At 38.3% G+C, this 21,812-nt stretch overlaps 1 protein-coding gene across 24 annotated transcripts in view; it reads left to right on the forward strand.

Annotated features, from left to right (window-relative positions):
• SYNE1 (spectrin repeat containing nuclear envelope protein 1) overlaps window positions 1–21,812 on the forward strand; it is a 447,744-nt gene that overhangs the window by 187,591 nt on the left and 238,341 nt on the right. For all 24 annotated transcript variants that reach the window (XM_026505077.4, XM_026505081.4, XM_026505085.4 and 21 more), the window contains 11 exons: window positions 502–668; window positions 2,903–3,056; window positions 5,970–6,598; window positions 8,588–8,767; window positions 10,484–10,634; window positions 10,943–11,101; window positions 12,963–13,145; window positions 15,629–15,730; window positions 18,083–18,286; window positions 19,311–19,518; window positions 20,325–20,437. In XM_026505077.4, coding sequence (XP_026360862.3) covers window positions 502–668; window positions 2,903–3,056; window positions 5,970–6,598; window positions 8,588–8,767; window positions 10,484–10,634; window positions 10,943–11,101; window positions 12,963–13,145; window positions 15,629–15,730; window positions 18,083–18,286; window positions 19,311–19,518; window positions 20,325–20,437 — 2,250 coding nt within the window. The remainder of the gene's footprint in view (window positions 1–501; window positions 669–2,902; window positions 3,057–5,969; window positions 6,599–8,587; window positions 8,768–10,483; window positions 10,635–10,942; window positions 11,102–12,962; window positions 13,146–15,628; window positions 15,731–18,082; window positions 18,287–19,310; window positions 19,519–20,324; window positions 20,438–21,812) is intronic.

The following is a 21,812-nucleotide window of genomic DNA, read 5'->3' on the forward strand; positions in this document are numbered from 1 at the left end:
TCACAGCACCTTACAGTTCATTGCCTGATTAAAAATAAGTCACTCTGTTGCATGAAAACAAAATGAAGAGCCCTTAAGTTCCCCAGTTTGGCCTAATATAGTCTCTAAATGAAGAAGGAGACACGTTTCTGGTACCCAGAATTGCATCTCTATTATTTTTAGATATGCATTGTTTCTCTTTAGCAATGGCTTTTCTTTGATTCTCTTTACCTACACAGTTTCTTCATCTTGAAAGAAATTCTACAGCTTCTAAAGTTGCCTCACTTAACAGAACTCAGATTCTGGAAAACTAATTCAGGTTTCAGTAGTATTTTAAATGTTTCCTTAAAGGTTAAGCAGATCCATTCTAAATCAAGTAATAAAAACTCTCTTTAAGCCTGGTCCCAATGACCTCTTTGTTGCAAGAATGCAAAGCCTTTGGACAGCAACCACCTGTGTCACATGGTCCCTCCTAGTCAATCATGCTGGGATGAGATCTAGAATGTACTCTGTTTTTCTTAGGCCCTGCAAAATGAAGTTGTATCCCAGGCCTCAATCTACAGCAACCTTTTGCAACTGAAGGAATCACTATTCTCGGTGGCCTCCAAAGATGATGTGAAAATGATGAAAGTACATTTGGAGCGGTTGGATGAGAGATGGAGAGATTTGCCACAGATAATTAGCAAAAGGTTAGGTCTTTAAAAAAAGGGTTTTTTTTTAAATATATCGTTCAGTTTTTTAAATGGTGAGCATATAAATTAAGAAAGAGTTTTGTTTGCTTTTTACTTAATCAAGATATTCAGATAAGTTTAGAAGGGAAAGAAATCACTTTGTCATTTAAAAGATAAAAAGTGCTTCAGCAAAGGAAACAACCAACGAAACTAAAAGACAACCTACTGAATGGGAGAAGATATTTGCAAATGACATATTCAATAAAGAGTTAGGATTCAATAAAAAAGGGGGGGTTAGTATTCAAAATATATAAAGAACTTATACAACCCATCACTCAAAAAACAAATAATCCAATTTAAAAGTGGGCAGATGACGTGAACAGACATTTCTCCAAAGAACACATATGGATAGCCAACAGACACATGAAAAGATGGTCAACATCACTCATCATCAGGGAAATGCAAATCTAAAACCACAATGAGACATCATCTCACACCTCTCAGAATGGCTAAAATCAACAACATAGGAAACAACAGGTGTTGGCCAGGATGTGGAGAAAGCGGAACTCTCTTACACTTTTGCTGGGAATGTAAACTTCTGCAGCCAATGTGAATAACAGTATACAGGTTTCTCAAAAAATTAAAAATACAATTATCATATGATCTAGTCATTCCACTACTAGGTATTTATCCAGAGAATGCAAAAACACTAATTTGAAAAGATATATGCCCCTCTATGTTTATTGCAGCATTATTTACAATAGCCAGATTATGGGAGCAGACCAAATGTCCTTCAATAGATGAATGGAGACAGAAGAAGTGATACATATCTACAATGGAATATTACTAAGCCATAGAAAAGAATGAAGTCTTGCCATGTGCAACAACATGAATGAATCTAGAGCGTATAATGCTAAGCAAAATAAGTCAGTCAGAGAAAGACAAAATTCCACTCATATGTGGAATTTAAGAAACGAAACAAACAAAGAAAAAAAAAGAGACAAACCAAAAAACAGACTCTTAGCTATAGAGAACAAACAGGTGGTTACCAGAGGGGAGGTGGTTGGGGGAAGGGGTGAAATAGATGAATAGTATTAAGAGTACACTTATTGTGTTGAGCACTGGCTAATGTACAGAGTTGTTGAATTGCTATATTGTACACCTAAAACTAACATAACACTGTATGTTAACTATACTGGAATTAAAATAAAAAAAAAAAAAAACCACAAGTGCTCAAAAATCAGCATTTCTGATGAACCTTAGTCCAAAGTTTTTGTCTTACAATTAGAGCAAAATATCAAGCTAATTGAAAAATATTGAAGAAGGTAGGGTTGCTTATGTTTGTATTATTTTTGCCCAAGCTGTTTGTGTATAGGAGAAAAATGGTAACTAAAACTTTGCCTCCCATGCTATTTCTCAACTGAGGCAGTGGCAGTGTGGAGCAGTGCTCAGAGAAGTTGGGGGCATCTGGGTGGCTCAGTCGGTTAAGCCTCTGCCTTTGGCTCAGGTCATGATTCCAGGGTCCTACGCCTGAGGCCCGCATCGGGCTCCTTACTCAGTAGGGAGCATGCTTCCCCCTCTCCTGCTGCTCCCCTTGCTTGTGCTCTCTCTCTGTCAAATAAATAAATAAAATATTAAAAGAAAAAAAAAGATGAGGTCAGAGAAGTTGATTCTGTGGGGTCCCTCATCAACCACAGTAAGGACGTTTGGAGTTTGCCTTCTTGTGTGCAATAGGAAATTGCCTCCATGTTAAGCTTGGCAGACAATGTTCTGATTACATTAACATCATTCCTAGCTGTTACATAGACAGTGAACTGTAGAGACACAGTGGTTTCTCTGTTACCTAAAGAGTGAACTGTGGAGAGACAGTGGCAGGAGGGAGGCCATTGAGGAGGCCAGGGAAGAGATGAAGCAGTTTAGACCCCGGTAGGTTTGTGGAAATGGAGAGGCTAGCACAGAATATACTGTGTGTGTTTGGGGGGGGGGGTGGTATGTACAGATTAGATGTGGTGGTAAAGAAGTGGGGGCATGAAGAATGGCTTCTAGGGCCACCTCAGGGACAGCCGTAATGTTAACTGAGATGTGGAAGACTGTGAGAGTAAAGGGTTTGAGAAGTAGAAAACATCAAAAAGTTTGGTGAGTCCATGTATGACATCACTGTTGCCCTCAGTTAAGCTTATTGCAACAACATATCATTAACTTTTTCTGTTCACTTGTGGCACATTTTAACGTTAACACCTTTCTCTACGTAGGATTACTTTTCTTCAGACTGTGGTTGCTGAACACCAGCAATTTGATGAACTGCTGCTTTCCTTTTCTGTCTGGATTAAGCTGTTTCTCAGTGAATTACAAACTACTTCTGAGATAAGCATCACAGACCATCAAGCAGCATTTACTCGGCACAAGGTAAAGTGCATACTTTTAAGATTAAAGAAGAATTTATTCACAAAAGAGAGCTCTTGAATTATAAAGAAAAGCATTTTTTTAACCCAACCATTCTGCACCAGTTTAACCTTGCATTCAGATCCAGATGTTTTAATAATTGAATATAGGGGTCCTAGCAATGTATTATACAGAAAAATTAAGCAGATAAAACCACTTCAGATAAACTAGACAACCACATTAAGACACTATTTCTTCAAAATGGAGTAAATGATTTCTAGGGTAAAGTGATGAGAATGTTCATTTTTAAGCTTCCTTGGTCTGTTTTGTTCCAATGCTGAAAACTAATACCGAATTCATGATACAATTTTAGCAAATTACTGTTTAGTTTGAAAGTTATTTAAAATTCATGGTTTATTTTCCTTATTTATAAATTATGCGTAATATCTATCCTAGCATAAAAACACATTTAAATCAAGTATTGGGGTAGTTGGAGATAAGCTACATGGTAAGCTGATGACAATATTTAATGATAAAACATCTAATATTTATGGAGTGCTCACTCTGTACTGGGTTTGCTAATTGGTTTTACCGAAAGGAATAGTACTTTCTCATATCTTTATGACCTCAAGTAGTTTTACAACTTGGAACAAGACGTCCACTGAAGTTAGGTTCCTACCCTCTAAAGAGACAGGGAGATAGGGATGCTATCTCCCTTCATGATTGTATTTCCAAACTGCTACCAAACTAAAAAGAGTTCATTTGCCCTCGTGCAATGGAAAACCAGATACCGTGTAACGCTGGTATTTTGCAGAGGGGTAAGCGTTATTGCCAAGCAAAGACATAAGAGGCTGGTTCAAAACTGTCTGCACAAAAGGTTGGGGTTGGGTGCATTTGAGGATAAGGAGTTAGGATGTCATGGGGTACGTAGGTTAAATGGAATATGCCAATTGGACATAAGGAAAAAGGAAAATGTCCTTTCTGATCATGTACATTCTGGAATTGTGCCTTGTCATGGGACACATGTTCATTAAATGGCGGTGTAAGCATGATGAGCTGGGGGAGATCACGGGGTGTATTGTCACAGGGGTTACTCTCTTTCACCTTTTGTCCCTTCTGCACAACTGCAAGGATTCTTCCCAGCTTGCTCTAGTCTTCACTTTTCGGTGCTCACTCAACTTCTACAAAACAAGCTCATAAATCAGTCAACCACAGTTTTCTTAGGGTAAAAAGGTCAAGCATTTGTTAACTCAATGTGTTGGTTTCAAAAGGATGACCCCCTGTCCTTGAGAAACATATTCTTGGGTTGTAACAGTACACCAGCTTTTAAAAAGATTTGTATCTCAAAAGGGCAGAGAATGAATTTGTAAATTTTCTGAAGTAAATGCTCAAAGCTTCTTTCTAAAGTTTAATTATCACGCTGAGGGGAATATTAAGGCCATCGTGGTCAAGATTAAGATAGGTGATAATGTCTCATTAATGGGAACCATGCTGAGATTGTTAGTAATGCTCTAAGAGATTTCAAACATGATTTATTGTGAGCAAGTCAGATTTCCTATACAACAGGGTCAGTGCGTTCATCTTTGTTTCTTTAAAGAAGGGGGCTAAAACCTGTGTGTTTTCATTTCATAACCTCTGAAGAGAGGCTAATGCTCACCTATTTGTACGCTCCTTCCCTACAAGCACTGTTAGAATTTACTTAATTGGATATTATTTAAAATCTTCCAGACCTCAATATCTTTTATATATACATATATATATATATGTATTATATATGTAGTATTGTATATTTATATATATATATATACACACAGTATTGTTAAAAAACAAAAATTTAACTGAGTAAATTTGAAGATCTAATTGGCTTTATTAAGCAATTTGTGAATCAGGCAGTATCTTATCTAGCAAATAGAAAGGAGCTCAGAGGGTTCGTACAAAATGGAAGGTTTTCAGAGGAGGAAGGAGAGTAGGGCAAGGAAGTTATTAGCAAAAGAAAAGAAAGGATCATTTCAGGCAAGGTCAGTTTCCCTTAGGGGTAAGAAGTGGGGGGGGGGGGTCTTATCTTGTAGATTACCTCATCTTCCTTGAGTTGGGGAGGGGGGAGGAGAGGGCCCATGTGACAGATTACCTCATCAGTACTGACCAGAAAATTGCTGACTGACAAGTTAACACTATTTCCGGAGGAGTCTGAAACTGAAATTAGGTTAGGTATGAAATGCCAGTTTGGTGACATGACCTACCATAATTGACTCCATTTTGGGTCTGTGATTTGCTTTTTGATGATATATATAAAATACATATAATATTATTATATTTTGATGATATATATAATATTATTATATATATTATCATATAGTATTTATTACATATTATTTATACTAGAACTATAAATTTTAACTGTATACATATGTATTTTAAATGTTCCAAATTATACACATATATATGTATGTATTTATATAAAATTTCCTTTTACGATTCCTGTTCATGAAGGCATTCTCTTCCATGCAATGAATTAGTTCCAAATCAGAGTTGTGTTTTATTTGAAACATATAGATGAGAAAACGGGCCATTTTAAGAACATTTCTTAAAGATATACCATAGATGACTTTTTTTTTTTAAAGATTTTATTTATTTATTTGACAGAGATAGAGACAGCCAGCGAGAGAGGGAACACAAGCAGGGGGAGTGGGAGAGGAAGAAGCAGGCTCATAGCAGAGGAGCCTGATGTGGGGCTCGATCCCATAACGCTGGGATCACGCCCTGAGCCGAACGCAGGCGCTTAACCGCTATGCCACCCAGGCGCCCCCAATAGATGACTTTTAAATCCTACAGCATCCATTGCATTGAAAATGGATCTTGACATCACAGATTGTGAATATGTCTGCGTCATTAGCCACAGTGTACCCGAGGACTCACCAACTCGCTCTTCCCTTCCAGGACCACGTGGCAGAAGTAGAGAGCAAAAAGGGAGAACTGCAGAGTCTACAGGATCACCTAGTGAAGCTGGGGGCTCTCGGTCGAGCTGAGAGCCTCCACCTCCTCCAGAGCAAGGCAGAGGACTGCTTCCAGCTGTTCGAGGAGGCCAGCCAGGTCGTGGAAAGGCGGCAGCTTGCCCTGTCCCAGTTGGCTGAATTCCTACAGAGCCACGCCTCGCTGTCAGGGGTTCTCCACCGACTGAGGCACACAGTGGAAGCAGCCGACAGTATGAACAGGAAACAGACTGATTTATTAGAAAAGGACCTGAATCGTGCAATTCAAGACGCTAAAACATTGGAATCCGCGGCCATCAGTCTTGACAGCATTCTCGCCAAAGCTCAGTACCATCTTAAAAGCGGAAGTTCTGAGCAAAGGACTTCCTGCAGAACGACAGCTGATCACCTCTGTTCTGAATTAGAGAGAATCCAGAACCTTCTGGGAACGAAGCAGAGTGAGGCAGATGCCCTGGCAGTATTGAAGAAAGCATTCCAAGACCAGAAAGAGGAGTTGCTGAAAAGCATTGAGGACATCGAAGAAAGGACAGACAAAGAGAGACTGAAGGAGCCTACCCGCCAAGCTCTTCAGCAGAGGTAAAGAGAAATGGCTAGAGCCAGTTTAACGTTGATTTTTTATTTGTTCTAGAATTAACTGCAGTGCTTTAACAGTGTCATATCTAGCAACTTCTTTTAATATTTTGAGGATAAAATTAATGACTAATTTGACACTTAAGAAGTACTAAAAATTCTTTGGTTTCCTTAACGATTTTCCCAAGGGCTCTGTCTATATAAACCACGCTAAGATCTTTTTTATAACAGATGATATAGATCGTATTATCTATTTTTAAGCAACGTGTAGCTGTTAGGAGAAGGGCCTCATCCTCCGTAGTGAGAACAAAGACAGAGGAGAGAGGGGGTGATCCAAGTAGCTTTGTAGTCCTGGTGGACAAAGAAACTATGAGGAAATTCCTGCCTGGTGGCTGCCAGCCCTCAGAAAGACTGGGGCAAGCGCGTCAGATGAGAGTGAGAGGATTGGCAGAGAGGAAATGGCATTAAATTTTTCTTTTATAGAGAGGAAATGGAAATGATATCTCTGGAGCTTGATAAGGTGATAAAGCTGCCATTTGAGATTCCTATTCCTTCACTTAAAGTGAAACCAATCAGCCGCCAGAGCAGTTTTCAAACAACTACCTTTAACTGTTGGCTGAGCTGTGTGGAAAAGGCAGACAAGTACGTTTAAGCGAAGTTAGGGTTTCGTCAGGTGAGTTTAATAGAGAACCTAATGGGTCAGGGGTACTTTCCTGAAGTAAATTTGGAAGGAGTTTTTTCCTCTAATACTATAGTCTTCTTCCCAATCTTGTTTTTCTTCCTTAATAGAACTTTCTCCCCATTTATGTTCTCAGGGTCCTTTGTCTTCCAGTTTTCCTCCCCAGGTGGCAAAGCAGCAGCTGAAATGTGCTCATACCAAAGTGTCCATAATTGATAAGGATCGTGTTGACCATGCCAAGACCATTGCGATTTGCTCCTTTCAGCTAGAATCAAGCATCTAGGAAAGGCTCACAGTTAGGTAATAATGGCTCTTGAGGTTACATGCCTTGTGAGCCCTAGGCTGACTAGTTTAACAGTAAACTAACAAAAAGGAATAAGATTTGAGGAGGAAAAATAGCCTCCAGAGTAAAGACAAAAAGAAGAGCTAAACATGGCAAAGGAGCAAACAGCTTACCCAGGAAATCAGCGGTAGGATTGCTGCTGCAGAGCGGCATGGCCCTCTCTGGCCCGCGTCAGCCAAGCAGGCGGGAGAGCCTAAAATTGCTGAAGAAGGCCCAGGTTGGGCTCAAGAGCCATATCAATACCCGTAACACTGAACTCGCCAAAGCCACCCAGAGGTTATGGAAAATATTGCATTGAATTGATGGATTGAATTGATGGATGTATTAAAGCCCCCCCATACTTACGCTTCACTGTGCGACCTTGGACAAATCACCTTCTTATAATGATAATGCATGCTCCTAGCCACTTTGTTTTGGAATTAAGTGGAATCATGCATGTACATTCACGTTATAAACTCCATAGCACTATATACCAGAAGGCAAGAATGCATGAGGCCATAGCTGCCTCTGTATGACCACTTTTTACAAGTACTCAAATATTAATATATTAGAGACAAAAAATAAAATTATTTTCATTTTAAATGAAGCAACTGTACCCTAAAATATTATTACTTTTACATGAATTGGACCTCAGGGCACAGAAGGACTTTTTACCAAAGACCTTTTAGTAAGTACTCACCTGCTTTGCCTACAGGCTCAGCCCTAGTCTTAAAAGTCTTATATCATGAAAGCAAAATAGAAAAAGAATACTAACTTAATAGAAAGTTGAAGAGGAATGGTAAAAATGACTTTAAATGTTTCCCAAGGTACAGTCTGTAGTTCTGCAGAGTTAATTTTTAAAGTGTCTTTCACAGTTGATATACATTAATTCAGTTGCTGTGTTAAAAGTTTTCCTATAGGTGTGCTTTATGGAGAAGAAATATTAGTCTTTACCTTTGGCAAATTAATAATAAAATAACATTTTAATTCACAGATTGAGAGTCTTTAATCAGTTAGAAGACGAATTGAATTCTCATGAGCATGAACTATGTTGGTTGAAAGACAAAGCTAAACAAATTGCTCAGAAAGATGTAGCCTTTGCCTCTGAAGTCGATAGGGAGGTAAACCGCTTAGAGGTTACCTGGAATGATACCAAAAAACTAATTCATGAAAAGTAAGTAAAAAAACCTCTCGATTTTTTTTTTCAACTTTCTATTTTGGGGCATTGGGCTGTTGTCTGTTAATTTGCATCGGCGTGATCAAGATTTGAGTATCTTCTGCCGCCTTATGTATTCTGTGTCCCTTTAGTACCATTAGAAATTTAGTCATACAGAATTTTATTGAGGAAGTTGTTGAGATGCCAACGACAGGTAAAATTCAATGCTCGAAAGCAGGAGCTGTCAGCAGTTACGAAGTGCTACCATGAGAGTCTTAACCTCTGATTTTCCTTTTTTGTTTTGTTGTACTTATTTGTAATTAAGATATGATTTACATATAGTAAAATTCATCCTGTTTAGTGTACACCCTTAAACTGTCTGAGTTTAACACACATACAGTTTATGAGTATACACACCCTGTAGAGAAACTATTACAACTATCAAATCTCAATATAATCATTCCACCACCTGAAAAAAATCCCCCGATGTCTCATTATAGTCAGCCCCTCCCCGACTCCCAGTCCCTGGCAACCTTTGATCCATGTTCTGTCTCTGTAGTATTGTCTTTTCAGAATCACAATAAATGGATTATTTCCAGTCTGGATGATTATAAATAAGGCATATATAAACATATATAAACATATAAACATTCATGTTCAATTTTTTGTGTGTATGTAAGTTTTTACCACACTTGGGTAAATAACTTCTTTTACTTGGCGCAATGTACACTGTTATGTGTATTAATAAAGTCCATTCTTTTTTATAGTCAAATAATATTCCACTTAACAGGCATGCCACAGTTTATTCATTCACCAGTTGATGGATATCCAAGTTCTTTCCATTTCAGATGACTATAAAAAAAAAGCATCTATAAACATTCACATTCAATTTTTTGTGTGTACCTAAGTTTTTATTGCACAGAGTAGATTATTAATGTAAGCTTTTAAAAATTTAACCATGTTGTAGAATTTTACTCTATCTTATTGAACATTCTCCTAAATTGTGATTTGTTAGAGATTGTACAGTATACAATTATAAGAAGGTATCAGAGTTTATTCAATTATTAGCCTATTTTTAACATTTGGATTATTTTTATTTTTTTCTCTTATTATGAGTATTAGTATAAAGAATATAATTTTACCTAAATCTTAGTGCACATCTTTTTTCCTTTGGAAAAATTCCTACATGTAGAATTGCTTGCTCAGAGGCATTTTACGCTTATAAACAGAAACCATCTTCTTATTTTGACAATTTTCAGGGGATTCATATTCAATAAAAATCTGTGTCATTGAAATGGGAAAAAACATCCTCGTATGTATTTTACTTATTGAGCAGTGTTTTTTGTTTATTTGATTTGGTTTGTTTATTTGTTTTGCTTCGCCTTAATACATATTATTACGATATAATTAAATAATGAAAAGATTGAAAAGCAAAAATTTGTTGGCATCTACATAAGTTTTAGTTGTCAAGAACATGTATTTTTTCTTGTCACTGAGGTCGCAGATTTTGTTTAATGGCTGTGTACATTCTTTACTCATGGAAAACAATTTGAACATTAGAGTTAGGTTGGTTTGACCAGCACTCTTGACCTCAATAGGTCGAAATATGGTTTCCTCTTGAATCCAGCATCCATCTATGAACACATTCATGCAGTTACATATCAGGTCCGATCATAGGGAATCCTTTCCTTTAACGCATGATAATAAATGATACCTTTTCTTTAATTACTATAGCCAGGGTCAATGCTGTGGACTTATTGACTTAATGAGGGAATATCAGAACTTGAAGTCAGCTGTATCTAAAGTCCTAGAAAATGCCAGCAATGTGATTGCAACAAGAACTACTATAAAAGATCAGGAGGATCTTAAATGGGCTTTATCCAAGGTAATAATTCAAAATATACTTATTTTAGTAGACTACTCAGATCTGATTTTCACATATAATGAATTCTCTGTACAACTCATCAGTACATATAGACGTAGAAAATTCATGCTGACAAACCCAGCCTTTTTTTTTTTTTTAGAAATACTGATATTCTAGGATTCTAGCAATCCAAAAAATGTATAGTTCATTAATATCACTGGTTTCTGCATAAGGTCAACCATGAGTTAAATTTCTTAGAGGCAGATGGTTTTGAACGCCTGACTTACCACTGATTATTTTATTAATTAAGGAAACATTTATGTCCACAGCATGAAACTGCCAAGAACGAAATGTGTAATAAACAGAAAGAATTGGATAACTTTACCAGTAAAGGAAAACAGTTGTTATCTGAGCTGAAAAAAATTCACAGTAGTGATTTCATCTTGGTGAAAACAGACATGGAGAGCACTGTGGACAGGTGGCTGGATGTAAGATAATCACCTGGATTGTATGAACAGTTTAAATATTCACATTTGTCAATCATTATTTTTGGGCAAAGGATTATTCAGGGATGTGAATTCCATTTTTAACTTTTATTTTATTTTTATTTTTAAAAAAGATTTTATTTATTTATTTGAGAGATAGAAGAGCAGGAGCATAAGTGGAGGGGAGGGGCAAAGGGAGAGGGAGAAGCAGACTCCTCACTGAGCAGGGAGCCCAATGCAGGGCTCCGTTCCAGAACTCTGGGATCATGACCTGAGCTGAAGGTAGATGCTTAACCGACTAAACCACCAGGTGCCCCTCATTTAAAAAAATTTTTTTTAAAGATTTTATTTATTTATTTGACAGAGACAGCCAGCGAGAGAGGGAACACAAGCAGGGGAAGTGGGATAGGAAGAAGCAGGGTCCTAGCAGAGGAGCCTGACGTGGGGCTCAATCCCAGAATGCTGGGATCACACCCTGAGCCGAAGGCAGACGCTTAACGACTGTGCCACCCAGGCGCCCCTCCTCATTTTTAAATCTTAATGCTAACATGCAAAATGATATTTTGAAAAAAAACATATTCACATAAAGTTTAGAATTAGTAGGAAAAAAAAGTTATTTGCTTCGTTTTGTTAAAATTTAGTGGCAGATTTTTTGAGGCACCTGAGTGTCTCAGTCATTTAAGCATCAGACTCTTGACTTCTGCTCAGGTCATGATCTCAGGGTTGTGTGATCAAGCCCAGGGTTCGGCTCCTCGCTGGGTGTGGTGGAGACTGCTTAAGATTCTCTCTTCCTCTCCCTCTGTTCCTCCCCCGACCACTTAAAACAAAATAAAACAAAACAAAATGAAACGAAACTTAGTGTCAGATTTTCCAGAATTTCACTTGGTAGCTTCAATTACAACAAATTTGTAACTCTAATTTTTTTTTCTCAAAACTCTGGGATTATGGATAAAAATTGAAGAATAATTTATAAATATTCTATAGCATATTAAACTATAATGTATAATAATTTAGAGTTGTAAGACTATAATTTTGTATTGAAAAACATCAGACTTGTAGTTTACATCCTTGGGTTTTAGTTCTTGCTCTGTCATTTGCTAGCTATGTGACAGAAGAACAAGTCACTTGATCTCTCTGGAACTCTACATCTCAACCCATACATATTTTATGTAGCTTCCAACTCAAAAACCCAGTGATTCTGTTGCCCTTCTATTAACCTACAGTGCATTACTGTAGATTAAGTTACATAAGGTGAATTACTAAAGTTAGACAGTGATAATTGTGTACTGTAATCAAATAATTTGGGGACTGCAGAAAGCCTTCCCAGCCTCCACTTTTAAAAGAACATTCTTATTACGGGAAGACTATTAAACAATAGTGCTTTACATTTACGGTTACTAGTTGGTTGATGTCCTATGTATTTATTTATTCTATAAATATGTTCAAGTCTAATTAATGTCCATTTTTATGTTTCAGCATTACAAATAAAAGTGCTTATTGTGTTACTTTTAGAAAGAAATGCAGTACTGCCCTCAATGGACCCCTATCCTATAGAATTCAACCTAAGAGTATGTTATAGTTGACTCCAATAGACCTGTTCTTAGTTTCCCAATTTACAAATGAAAATCAAATGTCTCAGAAATTCAGTCAACTCTGCCAATGAGAGAAACAATTTATGTAATGGTTAGCATTTGTTTGAGTCAAATGCACTAATTCCCTTATACAATTTTTGTAAAACTTTGTTTTTCCATGAGAATATAATTTTTTGATTAAGGCAGCATAAACATGATTAGTACTTTGGTGGGGCAAGGAGCGTCATAAAGCCTCAGACTAATGATGATATGGCTTCTGTTTTCCATCCCAGATATCAGAGAAAATTGAGGAAAACATGGATAGGCTGAGGGTAAGCCTGACCATTTGGGCTGATGTACTTTCAAGTAAAGACGAGATCGATGGATGGTCCAATAGTTCTGTTCCACAGTTGGCCGAAAGCATCAGCAACCTGAATAACAGCCTCAGAGCAGAAGAATTCCTTAAAGAATTTGAGGTAAATTGACTACATCTACCTTCGTGAGCTTATGAGTTCATTGACCAGAATACGAGAAAATCATGTCCTTTTTTTAAACTTCTTTCTTTCAGAGACACATATGAATGTTAGAGCAGTCTTAACTATCTTTTGCTATTTACCTGACAGTTGGGTAGGCAATGGATAAGACTTTCCCCCCCATTTTTATCACTTCTCAGTTGGGGCTCTGTACTTAAAATATTAGTAGGAAACTAAAAGCCCATAAAATCTATATTTTTCCCATTTTCTATTCATCTGAGACTATCACACCTTCCTACTGGAAAACCAAATTGACGGTGTTTGTAATTTAATAATATTTAGAGGAGTTTTTTTTTTTATTATTCAAACAAGATGTTTACTGAGTAGTTACTATGTGCTGAACACTTACCTAGGTGCTAGGTTTGTCCACCTCCTCTTCAGAAATGGGAGAAAACTGGAGATTGGAGTGTGACAGGCTTCCCCAGAAAGTGACCTTTTAAAGTTCTAGCCACCAATTTATTTTAAACTTTTTATTTCCATTTCTTACATTCGTTTATTTATTTATTCACTCATCAGATTCTTACTAAGCACCTAAAATATGTCAGGCACTGTTTTAGACACTGAGAATAAACAGTAAGACAGATAAAGTCCCTACCCTCGTGGCACTTACTTCATTTACACTGCGGTATGTATGTAAAATGTGCAGTCGTAGTTAGGCTGGGATGAAAAATGAAGCCCGGTAAGAGGAAACGGTGACAAGAGATGACTTGTTTCTAAAACATACGGTCATGACTCTCCACGAGGGCAGAGGCTCGTCGCCGTTGCATGCTTGGGGGCTCAGTACTGTGCCCAGCACACAAATGGAACCCGACAGATAGATGATGAATGACCGCAGTCTGAAAAAAATGTAGGTGAATCAACTGTATACCTACATTATCTAGCTTTGACCCAAAGAACTTTCTAGAGATTTTTAAATCAAACACCTATTTCTAAGGGCAAACAGAAGTAGAGGAAATTAACCAGACTGAAAATGCAACCAGGAGAGGGATACTGAAGTCTCTCAAGTTCTCTTTGATGTTAAATTGACATTACAGCTCGAGACCATGGTGCACGCCGGACTAGGATTTGTACCAGCTCTCAAAAGTCAAATTACTAAATTTTAAAGAAGTTTCCAAGCCAGTGTTAAACCCAGCCATTATTGAAAATTAAATTGTAAATAAATTTACAATTAAATTATATTGAAAACTAAGTTAATAAATACTTTAAACTTACCACTTTTAATTCCTACTCTACATACAACTATTATCCAGGCTCTTGAGTTGTTGATACGTGTTCGATCTGCGTGGTGGAAACGTAGAACACTGTGTTGTAGTGCAGTGCCCCCACCCCGTGGGCAGCGACATCACGGTGTGGCTCAAAGGGGTGGTCAAGTCAGGGTCTTTTTTTTTTGGAGTCGATTGTTTAATCGTCACGCAGTACCCTCCTCCCACTGACCTTTGGGATCCAGGAAGCCGATGGGCATCAGCCCCACATTCATGTCCAGGTTCGGTCACTCACAGTGGTGAATTTCTGTACGTTACCGTCTGTCTGTGTGGTACGGCAACCAATAAAATTAGACTGGATTCGGCCCAGGGCCTAATTGTGCAATGCTGCTGCAATTCAAAAATAAAGTGTGTAAGTGTGTATGTGTGATTCTTTAATTGTTCAGCCTGCTCCTGGAGAAAGCCAGGGGGGCTGACAATTAGTTCATCATGTCTCACTGGGTAAGTAAATTACCTTCTGGAACGAAGGTTTCAGGAGGTTTGTTAGTGTCCACAAAGCACCAAAATGCTCTGTTTAAGTCGAGAGCGATACTTTATCAAACGGTCCTTTGTGGCCCCAAATACATAATGAAGTTTGCAAGCATCTAATTTGTTCAGTAATGGTTCTTTGCCTATTTTTCTTTGTTTTGTGTTAGTGTTAGTGAAATAAATGAAGAAGTAAATAAATAGCAAAAAATAAAAAAGGTATTTATTTAAAATAAAAATATTTTAAATTTTTATTTGAAACATTTCTGATGTATTACATATAGTCTACAGTAATTAGGCACTCCTAATGTGTATTTGCTTTGAAATGCTTTCTCAAAAGTTCAGTGCTGCCATGGTAGCCAGTGATATTAATGCTAATGAATGAATGACGGTTACTGAAAATCCCCACTGACTCAAGACTTTTTAGTTAGTGTTTAATTTTTTCCAGGAGCTTTTTTTTTCCAATAAAGAGGGTGGGAAGAAAGTTCTGTGTACTCCCTCACATTCGAAGTGAAAGTTAATGATGACATTTTTCCACATTCATAAATAATGAGTCCTCAGAAAATCAGAGATATATTTTTTTTTTTGTTTATACTCTGACTTGGAGTTGGGTTAACTCTTGAAATTATTAAGTGCCAAATGTAATACGTCAGTGTTTACACAAGTTACGCTTTCCCTCTTTGTCTTTTATTTTGGCAGTCTGAAGTTAAAAACAAAGCATTGAGATTGGAAGAACTTCATTGCAAAGTTAATGATCTTAAAGAATTAACTAAAAATCCAGAAACACCACCAGACCTTCAGGTAAGTACTCAATCAGGTTTGCAATAACTACTATATACTAGACTCTATCTCAAATATAATTTCTAATATAATTGATACATAACAATAAATAAATTCTATATATTATTTATATGATACATGTATATATTCTCATTGTTATCATCATCATAATTTCAAGCAAACATGTGGATTTTACCATATATGGGGGTTAAAACATTAACATTTTTAGAATTCCTTGTGCTAGTATGAATAGCATATTTCTAATACAAGTGTTATAATGAGATTAGTTCCCCTTTTCCTTACTAAATTTTGGAAGTAGTATCATCCAGCTTGCCTCATGGACCATTTGTGTCTGGACCAGAACAGAAACCACACTTATAAATACTGATATTTTTCTAATTCATTTACTCAGTGATTGGGTTTGGTGAGATCATCATTGCGAACCTCCTCTCAGGGCTGCGTGGATGGCCCAGACCCACAGGGGGCACGAGGTAGGCAGGGGCTAGACTGGGTCTGCCCAGCAAGCCTGGACTACGTCAGTCAGGGAGCTCTAGGAACAACTGGTGTGGCCGGGGGGGCGGGGGGGGGGGTTCTTTTGGCAGCCAGCAGCACAGGCTCCAGGCTAAGTGTTCTGCTGCCTTACTTTGACCTGTGAGCTTATTTATTGCTGCCCTCATGGATTCTTCTCTACATTTTCCTTCTTCCTGTTGTGCCTTCGTCCTTTACTTATTGCTTCTTGCTAACCCATCTATCTTGCTTGATGATACGTTTGCTCTGACCTGAGACGGTGTATCTGTCACTTAGTATCATCGGTGGATGATATACATATACCAGAATGTTAGAATTTCACCCGAAGCAGGAAGAGGCAAAGGGTGCCAATCATATAGAAAATTAAAACTGAGTATTTATGCATGTCTCCTGTGTCAAGGATATAAATGGGCAACAGGTGGACTTTTGAAGAGTTCAGATGGAAGCAGGGTTTTGGGAGAGAGCTACCATTGTACACTGCTTTCTTACCACCCCCTCCCCACCACACATACTCAATGTAGAGGTATTGGGGCACCTGGTCCTTACCTCAAAATAAGGAGAAGTGTTTCAGGGGTACCATCTAGAGAGAATGACATGTGCCCCTGCAGTTGGTGGACCCTGGAGTCTACTCTCTAACTCCCCCAAGAGACTTTATGGCTAACGATGTATTTGCCAATGGAGAAGTGATTGTTCTGAGCGTAGTGCATCTTAGAATCATCTGGTGTGAATGCCGGAGTATGACCCCCGGCCAGGAAGTGAATTATCGGAGGAAAGGCAAGGAGAAAGCATCAGTGTGTGGATATCTCAGGTTATCTAGGAAGGCTTTCTGGGGAGGAACAGGCCTCCAGCAGCGAGAAACAGAGCTGCCCACAGGCTGAGGAAGGAGAAGCAGGAGTGTACTGCTTTCATGTAGGCAACGTCAGTGGGAGGTCCCAGCAGGGAGGGGAGTCTCGGAAAATCCCTGCAGATTAAGGCCTGTGACAGGAGAGAATGTAAAACATCACCTGGCCTAGGAGCGCGGATGGCAGCTCACAACAGTCATCAAAAGTTTTAGAGACCCTCGCCCACCTCCTGCTTGTCCAAGCCTGTAGGGGTCAGAAGCTGTAGAATGTGGGGAATAGAAATAAATTGAAGAAAGACAAAGCGGCACTTGGGTCTTTTCTTCAGATGGGCTTCCTGTTTGTAGCAGATATGAGCTGGGGATAAGAAAAAAGCCTTAACTGTCAGTTAACTTTCAGTTCAAAGTTTTGATTATTAAATGGGCCTAGATGTTTTAATCGTGGACTTGAAACCATTTGCATTTTATCTTGATTATAAGTCCTTTTATTGCCTGTCAGGCCAGAAAAGTCAGGAGTCCTCCTGAAACAAATCATTTGGGAGGAGACAAGTAGCCTCACTGAATACTTTAAAGTGGGAGACAAAAATAAAATTGCTTTATGATAAAATCCTACAATGGTGTTTGTTCAAAGGAGTGGTTACATCAGGGCATAAAATGTGTGAGTGTTTCCCAGGAAGAAGTAAGAGCAGGGTTTTGGTCACCAACTTGGTAACTCTGCATAGGTTGAGCTCTGCTTTTAAAATGTGATCTTCCGTATTCCTTGGACCCTCAGTCCGAACTGCCACTCTAACATCCAATGGCAACTGTAATCCTTACTGTTTCCACTTTGCTGTCACCTGCAATGTTTGGCTACTTGTACCCACTGATTTCCCTTCTTAGAAAAGTTGAATTAGCATCCATGGTTAGGCTTAGGTGTTTCTTACAATTAAGCCACACATGAACAGAATTCCTATAGAATGAGTGTTCCGGTCTTCACAGATTTTAATGAAATCTTACTTTATGTTTAGTTTATAGAAGCAGACCTAAGGCAGAAACTGGAGCATGCCAAAGAAATTACTGAAGAAGCAAAAGGAACCTTGAAAGATTTTACTGCTCAGAGTACACAGGTGGAGAAATTTATTAATGACATAACGAGCTGGCTGACAAAAATAGAAGAATCATTGATGAACTGTGCCCAGACCGAGACATGGGAAGGGCTGACAAAAGTAAAGGTAGGTAATCACCTATCATTAAGCATGTATACTTCCAATGGTAATATTGGTTTTCCTGTTTTGTGGTGACTGGAATAAAAATATAATCTTTGCTCTCAATTACCTGTGTTACCACCAGGCCAACTAATTCATGATAGTGGACCCAGCAAAATGAGTTGGCAGGTGGAGAAATGAATACAGGTAGTAGGAAATCGAAGATGAATAATCTAAAAATAGGAAGCATGCATTTTTATAATCTAAAAATATAAGCTATGCTTGTAATAATATGTTTTAGTAAATGGGTAGAGACTATAGAAGACCTGTTTGAATTTCCATGAATTTTCAGATTTGAAGGCCAAATAGTTTTTCATTTCTTAATTATTTTATTGGTCGGTATGACTGCTTTTATCTAGAGAAGGATATATTTAAACAAAGAAACAAACAAAAAAGTGGAGAGACAACATTTTACTTCCATGTCATCTGTCCATAGAGAGAATGTTCCTGATCAACTGTCTGTAAAGCTTGTCTGTAAAGCTTGTGAGTTGAGATGACTGTTCAACATAAGTGATCTGTTCTCTTTAGCATATTTTCTTATTGTATTTAAGATTAGTTCATATATTTAAAAAATAACTACTGGTGCTTTTGGTGTGGCCTGTGACCCTGGAACAAAGCCCTAGCAGCCCATCAAAGAATGTGAACTTAGGAGATGACTCCATTAACAGTTTCTAATGAATTGACTAAATCCAAGATCATGGGCTGGAATCCCTGAGAACGTATTCAATTTGCTTGGAATCCTAGACCATAACTCAAATCCTAATACCTTTCAACACTATTTGCAGTTGTTCCCAAGGAGAACTGGGCAAAATTCTGCAAGAGTCAACAGATCTATTACAAACACTGAAAAAAAAAAAAAAGCCCACAATAATGTGTACATTACAGAGTGGATTTCAACAGCATCAGTTTCCAAAAAGTACCATAGTGGAGTAGAGGGGATATTTCCCTTGAATGGGATGAGAATCCTTCATGGCATTCTTTCATTCTGTAGGAAATACAAAAGGAACTTCAAAGTCAACAAAGCAACATCAGCTCCACCCAAGAAAATCTCAACAGTTTGTGCCGCAAGTACCATTCTGTCGAGTTGGAGAGCCTGGGCAGTGCTCTGACAGGGCTCACAAAGAACCACGAAGCTGTGAGCCAGCTGTGCTCCAAAACGCAGGCCAGCCTTCAGGATTCTCTGGAGAAGCACTTCAATGGTGAGCTCTGACAGGGCTTAGCATGAATCGTTTGTTTACCAGAAAGAATCCAAGCCAAATGCTGCCTAGAAACTGCCAGCAATAGTTGGATAAAACTTTCCAGAAGAAGATCGTTTTAAATTCATTTGTGTGTTGAGATTTGAGCAGTGGAATTGCTGTGCTTGGGCTCTCGCCATAAGCTGGGTTCTTCCTCTTTCTCCCCAAGAAAGTAGGAATCCACCGTTTCAAGGATTCCGAATTTCATCTGGATTTTCTACATATAGCACATTTGTGTGGAAAACTATTTCCACTGCTGTGATGAACTAACACAGTAAACGTGGAAATTAGGAGAGGCCATGAAACAGCAGCAGCCATATAGTTCAGGAAATTGCCAGTCATATGTCCCCAACTCGGCTTCCCACACAGCTGTGCCTCTGCCCTGATGACGATGCGGAATGACTCTCAAGTCAGCCTGGCGGAAAGAGGAGATGGCTCCTTCCTTTGCCATAAAAATGACTAGAGCCTTTCTCCCTTTGCTGGCTTCCACATTCAGACAATTATCTTTCTTTACCAAGAGAAAGAAAGACAGTGGGAAATCAGATATTTCAGGAATACAAATTTCTTTTCAGTCTTTTCCCTGAGATAATTTCTCAGTCCTGCCATGAACAGTCATGCTGTAGTATATGCTATATTATTATTATTTTATTTCTGAAATATTTCGTAAGGCAAGATGCAGTGAGCTGAAGGCCAGAATTAATTCATTGTGGTAATCCTAGAAGCTCGTTCAATGTTTTGGATGTATTTCTCATTTTCATTACTTTCAAAAGAGTCCATGCAGGAATTCCAAGAGTGGTTTTCTGGAATAAAGGCAGCAGCAAAAGAATCATCTGATCGAACTGGCGACAGCAAAGTTCTAGAGGCAAAGCTCCGTGATCTTCAGGTATGAAAGCTGGCCATGCTTCGTCGTCTTCTCTAAGCTGCATTCCCATGACTTGAAGTCAGACCTAAATCATGTCTTTCCACAGATCTTCTAATTTTATTCAAACTTTTCTTCTTCTCTAACAGAATTAGATTTCTTGAGTCATAAGGGGATAGGCAATGTGAAAAGTAAGTTGGGAAAATAAGAGCTACAGAATTTCTAGATTCCGTTCTTCTCTCTTTTAGCCTTTTGACCATTCTTTGGAATTCATTCAAAACTAAACCAAGTTTTAATTTTTCTAGCAGTAAAAACATAAATAATTCCATCTATTATATTTTATTAATTTTTCTAGCAGTAAAAACATAAATAATTCCATCTATTGTATAATATCACTATTATGGAGGTGTTTTAAAAAGAAGACATGGCTTGTGCTTTTTAATAACCTACAGTCTAGATTTGGAGCTAGGACATACTCAAAGCAATAGATAATACAGGTTTTACTGGCTATGAAAAATACATGACTTCAGGAAGGAAAAAGCCATTGTGAAGCAGAGTTCAGAAGTGATGGACTCAAACTAAGTTTTGGACAAGAAGCAGAGTTCAGACATGATTGACTCAAACTGAATTTTGGACAAGTTTTCAAGTAGCTCATCTGAACAAAGCACTATGTTAAGTATTAATTAAAAATATTTTTTAAAAGAATGAGGAACATGAGGATTTTTGTAGCCTAATCAGTGAGGACAGTTATGTAGATAACTCATGAAAAGTCACAGTAGGAAGATCATTATGATAAAGGAAGTTGGTTTTCCAAGGAGGCATGGTGAACTTAAATGTGGAACTATCCCCTTTAAGCTTGAGATGCAGTGGGACTAACTCCACAAAGAAAAGTCTGAGTGACCATCACAAACACCAGCCTGGAGCTCAGAGGGGAAGCAGGGCTCAGTCAACAGTTCTGGGGTTCTTTTTCTTTGCTGAAGCCATGCTCATGCATATGATCTTTCAAGGATGAGGTGCATACCAAGAAAAGGTGGGACCTGAAGGGAGGACTTTGTGTGCAAGGTGGTTCAGAAGAGGAGGAGGGGTGCAGGTAGCTATCCAGTTAGAGGATGTCACATTAACATGTGAAGAAGTAGAGCGTGGGCTGAGCTGGGACAGTGAGAATGGGGAGAGGCTGAGAGCAAGACCTTGATGGGAACACCGTCCTTTACAGGCTGGTCTTGTTCACAGTTTAGCCCTCAGTGGTTCCAGTGACTGGCTGGCACCGTCCTCTATTATGAGCCTTGAGTCTATCTAGTTGTACATTCTCACTCTGGCCTTATTAAAGACTTTCTGCCTTTGGGCTCTGGGCTCTTTCTTCTCTTGCTCTACTATCTCAACTCAGAATTGTAATCAGTGC

This window comes from Ursus arctos, unplaced genomic scaffold, assembly GCF_023065955.2.
Source record: "Ursus arctos isolate Adak ecotype North America unplaced genomic scaffold, UrsArc2.0 scaffold_13, whole genome shotgun sequence".
NCBI classification, from domain to species: domain Eukaryota; kingdom Metazoa; phylum Chordata; class Mammalia; order Carnivora; family Ursidae; genus Ursus; species Ursus arctos.